Genomic DNA, 14240 nt, shown 5'->3' on the forward strand with positions numbered 1-14240 from the left:
TTTTTGCAAGTTAAGAAAAGTCATAACCCAAGCTGCACAATACTGAGCTTGAGTTTTTGTTTACACTTCATGACAAAAAAACACAAACTGTACTAACAGCAAACTCCTTTCTCAGTTCAGATGCTTAGTCTGCGTCCACCTAAGACCCTTAAGAATTCAAAGTAGTTAGAGTCAGGGTCAAATTAATTTAAGATCTTATTTTACTCTCACTGATTAGTCAAAAAGCTGGGGTGCCTACCTGAACCCATCTCCAACTGTGACGATCTCTACCTCACTGTCCGTTGAGGTAACATTGATCTCCTCACTTGCAGGGACAGCAGGAGCGGGAGCTGGAGACGCCTCAATCACCACCACATCCTCGTCCAGAGCACCTGAATAAACCCATTACCAAAAGTTAGTGTAGTACTCCAGACTCCCTACAATATTATCACAATATTTCACTCATGATACATTATTATTTACATTTTTAACATATTGATTATTAGATCACAGTTATGTGCAAGCCTTCAACTTTCTCTGATGGTGACTGCAGTCAGTCCAAGTCTGAGTTCAACTGCTTGCAGAAAGGTTGCCTCCTATCATGCAATCTATACCTTGCGATCAACACGCTCAAGCTATGTGCAACCATTTAGACATCACAAGCTGCAATCGGTCACAGAATGTGAAAAAATTCAATGCAATCACCAGGCAGCCACCAGGCAGATTTTCTTGTAGATGCAAGGATGTTGCTGTCCTACTTTTACTCATGTGACTGAGCCCTTAGTTAGCATGATGAAGCTGACTCCTAGTTCACACTGTGTCCAATGTTGGATGTTTTTTCAGTTGAGTCAATATAATGTATGTTTGCTCAACTAATGTTATCCCAGGATGTACGAGATGAGCCCTCTTTGTCATAGTATTCCCAGAGTAATTTAATGTATTTAAGAAAATATAGATATCATGTGTCCCTATATTGATACAATACCACCATATTACAATACCATTCTATCAATTTTCTCCCCAGTTCTAATAAACTGACCAGATACTATCTGATAAATGCAAAGATCATCTAACTACAATAAAACAAACAGCATAAACATGTCATAGTCCGAATTTTTATTAAGCTCAATCAGTTTTCTGCTTACCAGAATCAAGTAAAATATAAGTAACTTGCTTAAAGCATACAAATAACCCAACCAATAAACCTTTGAGCTGAAATTGCTCAGTTCAGCAGCTCTGGGCACAAGAGAAATGTAATCGATGCAACAGATCCCACTCCATCTCAACTTGCACTTAACACCATGGGATAGCCCTAAGGTGTGTCTGCAAAGCGTTAACGGTTGCACTGACACATCAAAAGAAGGAAACCAGAAGATATTATTACATTTGTAAAGTAATCCATTTTAAAAATACAAATATGCATTACGCAAACCCACAAATGTGCATTTATTTAATTTTCCGATTTATATCTAATGTATGTGGTCAATTAATAACACTCAAGTTGTCCTGTGTGGGTGCATGTATTAATGCCACCCACATTATACTCAAGGAGCCCAGTGCATCATAGGCACTGCTCAAACAGGTTAGTCATGGCAAACTAATTGGAGAGAACTGCATCATTCTTCTCAGCATTGCAAATGGAGGCAGTGCCGGTGCCATGGGAGGGTAATGACAGCAGTCTCCCCAAACATGAATTTATTTTAGGGTTAGCTCCAGACTTGAAACTATAACTTTGTCTCCACTAATGATGACGACAATACACAGTATAAGTCAGAGACATGATTATTTCTGCTTACAGTCCCATGCCTGTTTCTAATTATTATCACAATATCTCAGTGCAAGTCAGAGTTGCTGACTCATGCATTGGGTGTTTCAGTCAAACTTACAAGATCTCTCCCACATGGTTGGCCTTCCACATAAATACCAAGGCAGGCTTACAGCGTATAGCACATTTAAACTGTAACACTGTCACCTTATGATCTCTAAGGAATGAAATTCAGAAAGATTTGTAGAACAGAGCTTGTGGAAGCTGGTTAAGAGATTTTAAAACAACTTAAACTAATGCTTGCTTACTTTACTTAGCGCTAGAGTATATTTGTGCAGTTTGTTTGCTTAGGTAAACCGTGTCTTTGTGCACATCACCAAGTGACTTGCCATGTTACTGAAGTCTAATTCCCCAGAGTGATTTCTATTCCTACTCTCTCATGAGAACTGCTGCTTAGCACCTTCTGCAAGTCTAGCTGCCTGGCACTCAGGTGAAGCCTTTATGTAGTCACAAAAACAAGTTGGTAGGGAACTGTAGCCAATATGTGCAATGTTTAATAAGATAAACACCTCGTGCTACTATACCTTTTAAAAACAAACACAACACTGTGAGGACACGTAATATGCTTGGGGCAATTTAGTGTGGCCAAGAGTCTGATCTGTGTTTAAACCAGTAATTTACCAGAATTTTATTTGATTTTATTAAAGAAAATCAATTAAGGCATAAACTGCATTGAAACTGCATTGAAATTAAATTTAGCTGTGAAATTGTTTCCCCATTTTAATACATTGTGTAAGATTTAACTCTTTCCTCTCTACATCACACACCTACATCAAACCCTGGACAAGGAAGGTTTCATCACTTGCCTCCTTGCTTTCCCCTGCTGTAAACAAATGCCTTGTTTTTCCTCAGAGACTCACTGTTTCTATGCAAAGGCTGCTGCTCTACAGTGTTTGAGTTTTCTCCCACCTGTCTCCCACCACAGAGGCACAACAACTAACTTTCCATTCTCCCTTAGGGCCACAGCAGCAGAAATATCGCTCAGGCTAAATAGCTACATGAAAGAAACAATGAACGAAGGCGGAGGTGGAGCTTTTCAAAGGATTTCATTCTTACAGTCACTGAGAAACAAATCACAAAGTTAGAGTTTGAATTTAGTAGCTTCATAAACCTGAACAGGTACAGACTGCAGCAGTTGCCATTTCTCAGAGGTAGGGCTCTGAATATTTAGCCATCATATTCTAATGTATGTTTCAACATTCATCACATTTATGGAATGCTATAATGCCAGTCAAAAACTATCATAAAGTTCATTTCATTTTTTTTTGTTTCCTTTCATATTAACGGGACATGCTAGTAAGCCAGAATAAAATCTCCTTCGGTAAAAGGAAAACCTGTAGACTCTGATCCAGCTTCAGAAAACAGAAATTAATAGGGTTTTCATTTTGCTCATGTTAGTCTCATTTAGCCATGCTGTGCCAAGCCATGATTTTCCTACAGCCTCACAGCAGGGGCTAGCCAAGCAGCTGTGGTCCGTCTTTATAGCAGGGCAGATGAAGGCCTCTTTCTCCTAAGGACCCTCATGGTACTGTGTGGGTCATGTATAGGTGTACACAGAGCTTTTCAGACCCACATCTATACGTTATGGTGGTCTACAGCCAGCTGGAGGCAGTTTACAAATTATATGGAAAGCTGACTACTCTTGTTTAGTTTTCAACTTAGCCCGAAAGAAGTCAAACTATGTAAAGAAGTTCTTTGTAATACACTGAAACAGAGTGTTAAAAACAACTAAGGACTTTCTTAACTGTTCCTCATCCTATTCTTATTCCAGCTGTTAAATTCAAGCACTCGACCTACACACAGTGACACTGATGTCAACTGATGCACTTTTAGCCATTTAGAGTGCATCTTCAGAGCCTCTGTAGTGGATGAATTTGCATCATCTTGTATGCCCAGCCAAAGAGCTACACAAATGGACGCAAATATGGGACCATAAATCTGGCTTTAGCTGTGTCCTGAGACTGTGCTGGACGTTACTGCAGGATCTCAGTAAAGTAGTTCTGTGTTTGGAGCTCAGCACTTCAGTAGCTTCTACTTGAACCTCTGTGGTAAGTTTCACTCTGGTTTTCCCATTTGTGCTTTCAGATTGCAGTACACACTGTTGTATTATTTCAGTGGTATAATTATTATAATATTCACAATTGAATCTACCTCGCTATGGCTTCATGTCAATCTCCGCATGTAACCTTGCAAGATAGATGTGTTCAGACATATGCATGCTTCTGAACATGTAAATGTGTGTGTGTATAGCAGCTACAATGACCCATCATTATTATTAAATGAAAGAAAAGAGGATCTTTATGACTTCTGATTTAATGTTTAAATTATACTGTAATCTGATGGTGCATTTTGATAGACAGTCATTTGTCTTGTCTTCATAACTTTTTTTTCTCAACCCAAGCGTGTTAATTGGTGAAAAACACCGTGCGCAAATGTCACACTGAAGAGCAGAGACAGGTGAGCCCTTTTACACAGATAAAAACAGACTGGTCTATAGGTCTATGGTTAAACTGTTAGGAGAAAAAAAAGCCAGAACATGTTATCACGAAAGCATTTTAGCTGTTCAGCTGATATCTGTCCACTTATGTTAATTATGATTGACTAAATCAATCATTATTGTATTAAACATACAAAAATCTCCTCATGCTGGAAATGAGAAATAAGCTTCCAATGTGTGTGTTTCTCTCACCTGTGCACTACTGAGATTCTTTTCACACTGTGCGATATATGGGTAGGACTGCTCTAAAGGTTGCACCTTAAAACTTCTATGCCACCCCACCCTAATAGCGATGCTATTGTTCATCTGTGATTCCGCAGTAATTATGGAGTAGGAGACCCTACCCAACTGGCCAAACCTGGAGTCCAAAATTGTACCAGAGGGTACATATAATGCCAGCACACCTAAAGAGCTAGTGACTCCAACTAAAGAAACAAATGAGATACTTCACATCATTAAACTTCTACAACAGAGAATTAGATCCTGATTGTGCTGTGAGGGAACAGGAAGTCTATAAAAATTCCGTACTGTGCAACTCTTGAGTCATCGTCATTTCTCTGCATTTGTTTTGCTAGGAAAAGGGAAATTGGTGCAATTGGTGCAATAGGTGAACTATACAGTTCTAACATCTTGAAATCAATATTTGGTATAGCCTCCTTTATTTTTAAACACAGTCTGAACGGTCTTAGCCAGGTTTTCTTGTAATTTTGTTAAGTAGTATTAAGGAATAGTTCTCTAGGCTTCTCGAAAGACATTCAAAGCTCCTATTTGGCTATCTTTTGTTCTGTTCTCTATCAAGATGATTCCGCAGTGCGTTGATAATGACTCATAGTGTTCTACTGTATGGAATATGCTTTTATTGAATTGGCAGTGTGTTTAGGATCGTTGTCATGGTGAAAATTTAAATTGTTGTCAGTCAGATGCTTTCCTATTAGAGACATGACTTTCTGCTACTCTTCATCTTCTGTTTATAGTATTTTAAGCCAGTCAGTTCTCCTTTTGCCTAGTTTCCTCCAATTTTTTAACGACACTCCGCACACCATCCTAGGCAAGTTTTTGGCTAATAGCTCTCTGTCGATCACCTTGTTGGCCCAAAACTTATATTTATACATGCCAGACTCTTATTTTGGGCCTTTTGTCATAGATTCAATTAAAGAAATGGAACTAAAATATCTGCTTTTGAGACGGGCTGCTGCTAAAAAAAAGAGTGCCTGAAGATGCAATTTTAAATTGGTCCTTTGCTAAGATGTCTGTTATTTGTGGACAATGCTCGTCCATCTCTTGACAAGAGAAAGTATTCCTCTGAAAATGATCAAGTACAAGGACCTGATTGAAAGGGAATTTAAAAAATAACAGGTAATGTCCAAAGAAACAGTTTAAAAGTCTGGAGAATTACTGACTGAAACCTGGCTCTTTGGAAGCAAAATATAAACAAATAAGGAGTGACTCAATAGTTTTGCACATTACTGTATGCATATTACAGTAATTTATATATTTGTATATATATATATTTATATATATATATATCTAGCACACTAACAACCTTTATTGTGATTAAAAGCAGTCAGTGCAAGCTGCACGACATGTGTTGACCTCACGAGCCATTTCTGTTTTTTCTGTTCCGCTTTTCAGTGCATGTTAATTTAACATTGCATCAACGTACTTCAATTAAAATATGTTAATTCATGCTGGGTTGCTGTGCAGCATTAGAGATCATGGTGACCGTGATGTTTAGGAGAAATAATTTCCATTATAATGTTACAAGTGTGGTGATTTTTTTTTCAAAGAGCTGAAAACAACCCATTACATAATGGAAAAATAAATGCCCAGGCTGTGGTGTATAATTTTGCCTGCTGCTACATATAAAACCCATCGTACCCCATGTCATGTGCAAACAATCTAACCTTTCTTTGACAGACTGGTTATTGAGAAAATAAATTATTCCCTTACTTGTCAATTCATTAAGCACTAAAAAGTAATCCAACAAAGTAATGTAACACAGAGATAAATGTATAACAGAGTAAGGGTTAGTGATTACCTGAGGCCACAGCAGCACTGTTGGTCTGGCTGCTAGTGCTGCTAACATCTACATACATCTCATCCTCTGCTTCAGTAGAAGATTCAGAGGACAAGTCACCGCTGAGCTCCTCACTGGAACTACTGGTGCTGTGGTGTAGAGCATACTTCTTGCGTGCAAACATTTCACGATTCTTTCGCTGTTGTAGTAGTCGCTCCTTTTGCTTCTGAGTCCGCTGACCTCCTCCAGGAGCCGTTTTCACAAACCTTTTCCTATGTATAGGCCGCCGGCTGCTCAGGCACGCCCGCTTCAGCAGCACGGGCTCAGCATCAGACCGCACCCAGTTATGAGTACGGCTGCCCCGAGTTCGGCCCAGAGCAGGGCGCAAGCCGACTCCAGTGGCTCCGCCTCCTGTCAGGGCAGGGGCCTTATGTTGGCCTCCTGTTGCTCCTGCTTCCCCCTCGTCCTCAGAGCTAAGAGTGTCTGAGTCCCCGAATCGCAGGCTGGATGAAGGGGACGAAGCACAGTCACTAAAAGAGGACTCGTGATTATGCTCATCCTCGCTGGGTTGCTGTAAAAGTTCTACTCTGGGACGCTGAGGTGCCAATGAACTCTCACTGATGTTGCCATCCTTGAGCGAGCAGTCTGATGGGCCTGCCTGTTGGCCTTTTCGTTTTCTACGTCCGGGAAAGCTCCGTTCTGAGTCTCTATGTGTCCCTGTGTCTCTCAGGGGCCGATGCCTCGACTCACAAAGAGTTTCAAAATCGCTGCCAGCTTTTCCAATCACCTCCATGTTGTTAGGGAAGCTCTTGGCTGCCTCCATGGGTTCGGGATTCACCAGTTGCTCCTTCATATGCTCCTGTCTGTTAGCGGCCTCAGACGGCACCTCACTCTTCATGGTGGCAGGTCTGACCTCACGGAGCAAAAACCAAGTGAACTTGCATTAATTCCAAAGCCTCTCACCACTGCATGTCACCAAACCTAGAAAAGGGAAAAAAATGTAAGAGTTACAGAAACACAGGCCAGTCAACAAAGAAACAGAAAATAAAATAAGCAAAATGTGAATGAGTGCTGTGAGCTCAATGTAGGTCTGATGGATGAGGTATTAATAGTCTATGTTCTAATGTATTTTTTTAGGTGTATTTACAGTAAACACACTTAAAGTCCTCAGTAGTCAGGCAGCTTCAATTGACCAACTTAACTATTTAAGACAATTTAATCATGTGCTTTTCAGTGTTCTTCAAATATGACTAAAATCTGCCTTACAGACATCATTTAAACTGAAGTAAACGTAAATGTTTGTTTATACATCTAGAAGAAAATACACAAAGAGGGAAAACCAAAAGAATCAACTACTAATGGACTCTGTTATGGCCTCTGCAGCCTATCCTACCTACAACAAAAAAAAAACAACAACAACAACAAACAAACAAAAAAACCCCACTAGATACAAAAACAGGTAAGAAACATTTAATGTAAGGTGCATAAAAGAGAAACAGTAGATGATTGTTCTGTACTGATGGTGTTTAAAAGCAGAAAAAAATCGTTTCTTAATTTGAGTAAACACTCATTCATGTTGAAACTAAAAAACAAAACAAAACAAAGTCTGAGAATATTTTCATTTGAATACTTTAATAATGAGCTGAGTAAAACCTGCAGACAGCTGTCAACATGTTATTTAATCACTCCTAGCAATGATTTATCATGTCGTCTTTTTAGGACTAAACTGTGTTTCCTTATTCCAACTCAAAAACACGTGACCACAGCTAGGCTGGAGCTAGACTTCCTGACTCCGAGAAGTGCAGGAATGCACGAACAAGTCTTCATTCTTAATATCCTTAACCAAATGCAGCATTTTTTTAATAGATTGTAAGACAATTGTACTTCTCTATTTTCAGTCTGCACGCAATCGTTCAAGCTAACCATTTTTGACATTTCACTGGCCAATCAACAACATGAACAAACAGTAATTCATCTAAAACAATACCTCACCGTGTAAATACACGACAATCTATTCATTGAACAAGTCATTTTGTTTTCTCATACAAATTAACACAGAATGACCCAAAGCTGCTGATTAAAGACAGTAAATAAATACCCATAGGCTGAGTCAAAGTAATGATGAGTCAACAGCCCTGATGTGTTTGCATTGTTGTGGATACCAAGAAAAGCATGACAAAAATCAAAAAAAGATCTGAAAGGGAGACAAATTCTCGTGTTTATTTCATGACTCTGAGACTGTATGAGTTATACTTGGGTGCACCAACGTGTATCTGCTAAGAGAAGGAGCCTCTTTCACTCTGGTGCCGTGGGAAAAATTTTCACAGTGGTTTTGAAGTCTCCCAGAACAACGACAAAGCCAGTCATTTATGAAATTTAAACCATTTTGCACATACAACAACAACAAAAAAAAAGCCATTTCCGTGACTCCACGTGTACGTTCTAAAAGCACATAGCAGTCAACAGTGCTCTTTGCACCAACATGGAATGTAAAAACTGAGAGGGCTGTGTTTCCAAACCGTCAAGAAAATCACAATGCCATTTAGTTATCAGTGAAACTGGAAACTGCTTTTAATGCAATCATCAATATCAAATCAAATCCAGAATTCAGTAGATGTAAAACGGAATACTTTCTTGCAACATATTACATAATAAATATATTGCATAGCTTGGCATTATTGGCAATCCTGGATGTGTAAACATATGGACTGCAAAGATATACATTAGAAATCTGTAATAGATAAGGCTTTAAAATTGTCATTAAAAAGGGCAGAAAACATTCTGTTTACATACTTCAGAATATGGGATCCTAGCCTGACCTATATATCCATGTATAAGCGGATACTGGCTTATTTAAGATACCATATAAGAATTCATGTTTTGGCATCAGAATTTTTCGTTTTACTGACTATAATGAAGAGAAGGATGTTTGGGGGTAATAGCAACATCGCATAGTTTTTCCAGCAGAACAGCTAAGCCTCAGAGATTATTGCAGCAAATGCAGTAGAGTAGCACCAGAATGGAGCCAAGCAGTGACTTTACAATAGGTTAGGTACTGAAGGGTTAATAATCAGCAATCCTATCACGTTCATTTTTCAGTAAAGCTGTAATACACTATATGTACCTCAACAGCTGCAAATATATTGAGAGAGAAATTTTAAACTTCCCAAATATTGGTATTAACACAATCAGTCTGGTTCTGTATAAAGTATTTTCAAGCACCATCCATCCATCCATTCGCTTCCGCTTATCCTTTTCAAGGTCGCGGGGGTGCTGGAGCCTATCCCAGCTGTCATAGGGCGAGAGGCGGGGTACACCCTGGACAGGTCGCCAGTCTGTCGCAGGGTCAACACACAGGACAGACAACCATTCACACTCACATTCACACCTAATGGCAATTTGGATTATCCAATTAACCTATCCCCACAAGCTGCATGTCTTTGGACGGTGGGAGGAAGCCGGAGTACCCGGAGGGAACCCACGCAAACACGGGAAGAACATGCAAACTCCACACAGAAAGACCCCGGCCTGACGGTGGAATTGAACTCTGGATCTTCTTGCTGTGCGGCAACAGTGCTAACCACCGTGCCACCGTGCTTTCAAGCACGAACAAAATATTTGATCATCTCTTAAAAGCAGATCAGTATTTTTCTGGCTAACTTTTTTCTGATTTAGGGCGCTTTATACCGTCAGTAAACCCAAAGTCAAATAGTCTGCACTGTATGCATGTAGTGATTTCACCTATAGCAACAAGCTGGTCGTACTTGTTGACCCGATGCAATCAGAAAACAAATTCATGATGCTACTATTTCAGAATGTAATTTGGGAACATATTGTACCAACTCTGTCTATGCAACCTGGAAGTACAAGTGATGTAACGCAACACAAAAATATGAAATCAGTGCTTTGCTAGTCCCTGTCCACATTGTGTGCTGGGAACACACAATTCACAACAACATGAATTTGATTTCAATTTCCTGCTTCAATCTGCTTTTAGAAAAATTGGAGCTAAAAGCTAAAATACCAAACATGAAGAACACTGCATGCATTTAGGACAGACACAAAGTCAGCTGACAGCAAAAGTAAATTGTTTCTCTTTAAGATACAAAATAGTGATTTTTAAAAAACCCCCAATAAAAATAACTACTACACAGTTCAACATGCTCCTGGCACTGTCTCAGTAAAATGCACTGCACTGCTTTGGTATGTACATTTGTGCATATAAGTGGTAGGTTACAGAGCATTTCCTGAGACAGAGAAAACCCAAATGCACAAGCGACGTCCATTAGCAGCATATTTCACAACAGCACCCTGGCTGTCACTTGACCTGAAGATGCAACTTCTGTCAAAGGGGATGCCAGGTTTTATGTCAGAGGAGGGTGATTTGCTCAAGTATTTAGCAAAACTGTGAAAAGCACACGCAACAATGGTCTTATATGCTTTTATATATATCTAACACATAAGTGAGAGTGCTTCAGATCTCACTGTAAAAGCTGCGCAATGACAAGCATGAATTCAGGGGCCTCAGAGGACAGCCCTGAAGGGAAAAAAAAATCCCAAAGGCTCAAAGCTGCACCATAATACTGCTGATTTCTAATGAAGGCGATAAGATCACGAAGAAAAGAGGTAGTTCTACCACGTTAACTGGTGCCTATCTATAGTAGAAAATACATGGGGGTGGGTGCAATCAGAAATGGCAACAGCAAACCAATTCAAGATGTACGACTGATTTAGTACTGCTGAGCTCTAACGATACCCACAGTGCTTTCTGACCACTAACAACTGATTAGGCAAGCAAAAACACAGCTACATAGATTTATTTAGGCTGGCAGTATCGAGCCTGAAGCTGGGGGCTAAGCATACTTTCTACAACGCTTAACAATTACAATAAGCCCAGCTGCTGTCTGCCTGCTTGCCCGTCTGTCTGTCTCTCTGTGTGTGTATGTCCCACAAACGGTGCCGAAGTGACTGAGGCTGGATAATGTCGCTTTATTAGGGAAGCACTCACACCAAAATATCAGCTACCAATATTACGATAACGAATCGAGAGAAACCAGAGTGGACAGCTAGCCGTTGCCTGATAAATATCCCAGACAGAAGACAACAAAGACAACACGTACCTGTGTCCAAGTCCTTTTTTCAAAATGTGTCACCGTCCTTTTTGCAACATGCGGGGTTGTATCCTGCAGGAAATAGTGACAAGTAGTGAAAACAGGTAGTTTTCTACGTGTTACCCGAACAGCAACTAGGCAGGCCTAGTACGCAGAAATCGCGACCCGGAGGATTGTAGCGGCCGGGATTGTGAAACTGGCAACACAGTCCCAAGCCGTGCCGAGAAGCAAAATCGAAGGCAGTGGGCCCCGGATGGCTACGAGCTAAGCTAACGCTAGCTCCACTTCACTCAGTAAATACTCGATTATAATCAGCCATTTTGGCTCGAAATGGAAACCCAGTCGACTCGAAAGAGACAATACGACCTCCGTGTTATTTCTCTATGTGACAAGATAAAAAAATCTCACTATTTGCCCTCGACGAAGTTCCCATTCCTGCCTTCCGAGGCATCCACTGTTGTTTACCCAGCAGGTCGTCTCTTGGCTGGCCGCTTCTACAATGCAGTCATTGCCCGTAATGCCGCATGGGGGCGCTGAACCCCCGCCATCTACTTTTACGACACTTTACGACAAGTTCTTTACTCTTGAAAAGTGTGGCTTAAAAAAAATAATAATAACAATATAAAATGGTCGTTACAGGCCAGACGGGAGAGTCTCTCTTTCTGTTGTTTCCTGCCAAAAAGAAAAGAGTAGAACACCGGTGTAGTTATAGGTGTTTAATCCTATTGCCGGAGTTAATGTAAGATTATGTAGCTTTATTCGAGCCTCTATTTCAAGTACTAGCACGCCCACTAGTGTCTACTAGTAGACATAGATTTGATATGAGCATAGATGGTAGATTTTTTTTAATAGTAAGTACTATTCTTTTACAAAAACAAAAACTAAACTAAACTAATATCGTCACATGCATCCAATGATGTAAAAGAAAAAGAACAACAAGAACAAGCTAGATCTTGACATAGTAATATGAAAAAGGAGTCACTTTGATTCTACGGTATTTTTTATTATCAGGACTTAATAAAATTAATCTGCCCCTTTGCAGGTCTAAAAATAGATAAATACAACCTCAGATCACTTAAAAAGCACGACATTACATTGTGCCCATTTATATAAGAAAAATTCAGCCAACATGCAGAAGCAGTGTGTGTGAAAAATACTAAGTCCATACTCACTGCTTTCATAGGAATTAAGAGAATATGAAGCAGCCAGTTTCTGCTAATCAAATGCACCTGAATAACTGATTATCAGCAAGTGTGAGCGCCTCAATAAAAGTAGAAGTTTTGTTGATCTGTGTCTTATGTTTCAGCAATCATAGCATGAACTTGTTTCAGACTTATAAGTTCATAAGTTGGTAAAATATTTTCAGCACCACACAAATTCATCCACCCATTTTCTTCTGCTTGTCCAAAGTGCCAGAAGATTAAGCACAGTGTACCACATGTTCTTTTCCCAAGCATTGTTCAACCTCCTCCTGTTCCAAGGTGCTCCCTGGTCTGCCGAGAAATATTATCTCTTCACAGATTTCTGGTTCTTTCCCTGAATTTCCTCACAGTTGGATGCACCTGGAAAACCTACAAAAAGATGGCTGACACACTTCAACTTTTCCCTTTTGACACAAAGTGGCTCTGCTCCACATTTCTTTGTCCAAGCTCATGAGCCCTTCTCCAAATCTGAGTATTACGACAAGAGACGTGGAAACCTAATTTCAAAATAAAGACCAACTTCGAGTGAATTTAGCTTCAGCATTAACAGACATGTTAAGTACACAATAACAAATATCATTTAGTCTTGTTCCACACTTTAGATCCAAATGACACACCCTTGTACTTTAGTAGGACCCTGTCAATATCAAGGCCATCTTCTTTTGGATTTCGAAGTAAAAGACCATTTCTGATGTGTGTGTATGGAAATGATGGCGTGAGTGTGTGTACATCAACGAACATCAACTTGATGTTTGCTAAAATGATAACTTATTAATTCATATATAAACAAGTTTTTTCTGTGAAAAAATAAAATCAACACCAGAGAGGGTTAAAACAATTTTATGAAAAAGTTAATTCCACACCAGCTACAAGAATAAAATATTAATAGTAAGACAGCAGGAATAAATAACAAACAGGAGAAATATATACAAAACGAGAAAACGGCACACATGAGAGAAGAGGTCACATGACAGCACAGCATTTTCTAACCACACTTTGAACTGAATAACAAAAAACATGTATTTATTCAACTTATAGACAATGAAAACAAACAGAAATCAGAGTGTAAAATTTAAAAACTTTTATTGATGTTAACTTTTTTTTAAAAAGTTATTAAAAAGAAAACCCCAACAGACAAACCCCTCTGAGCAAGCACTAGGCGACAGTGGGGAGGAAAAACTCCCTTTTAAGAGGGAGAAACCTCCGGCAGAACCAGGCTCAGTGAGGGGTGGCCATCTGCCGCGGCCGTTCCGAGGATTTTCTTAAGTATATAATTTAAAACTAGACAATTTAAAAATTCTCCAGAAACATTTTCAGTTGACATCACGATTTTTTCTATATTACATCAGCCTTGTTTTGTCTCCTGGTGAAACAAAACGGTCGGCCTATAGATGAGATGAGTTTCTTCGATAGTTTGGCTGCCTCCTTCATGTAAATTTCAGCAATCATATTGTCGATTGCTGGCTGATTTAATTCCAAGGCTAGCAGAACTAATCCTGCATTTTTAAACTCTTTGCACAGGACTTTGAAAATCCCCTTGTGGAAGTTTTTGAACTTGTCTAAGGGGATTCTATCAATTTCATCCTTGATTTTAGCCCAGATATTGTTG

The 14240-nt window shown here is 39.5% G+C and overlaps 1 protein-coding gene across 6 annotated transcripts in view; it reads right to left on the bottom strand.

Annotated features, from left to right (window-relative positions):
- The window catches only part of rnf111 (ring finger protein 111), a 33747-nt gene extending 21757 nt beyond the window's left edge, over positions 1-11990 (bottom strand). For 4 of the 6 annotated variants that reach the window (XM_025906425.1, XM_025906423.1, XM_025906420.1 and 1 more), the window contains exons 1-3: positions 11439-11936; positions 6340-7299; positions 239-371 (exon numbers count right to left, since the gene is read on the bottom strand). In XM_025906425.1, the coding sequence (XP_025762210.1) occupies positions 239-371; positions 6340-7216 (1010 nt within the window). In that variant the 5' untranslated portion in view covers positions 7217-7299; positions 11439-11936. Of the gene's footprint in view, positions 1-238; positions 372-6339; positions 7300-11438 lie in introns of all 6 variants that reach the window. The other 2 variants (XM_013269717.3, XM_013269718.3) reach the window with 2 other exon arrangements.
- Positions 11991-14240: the final 2250 nt, after the last annotated feature.

This window comes from Oreochromis niloticus, linkage group LG1 (assembly GCF_001858045.2).
Source record: "Oreochromis niloticus isolate F11D_XX linkage group LG1, O_niloticus_UMD_NMBU, whole genome shotgun sequence".
Classification (NCBI taxonomy): domain Eukaryota; kingdom Metazoa; phylum Chordata; class Actinopteri; order Cichliformes; family Cichlidae; genus Oreochromis; species Oreochromis niloticus.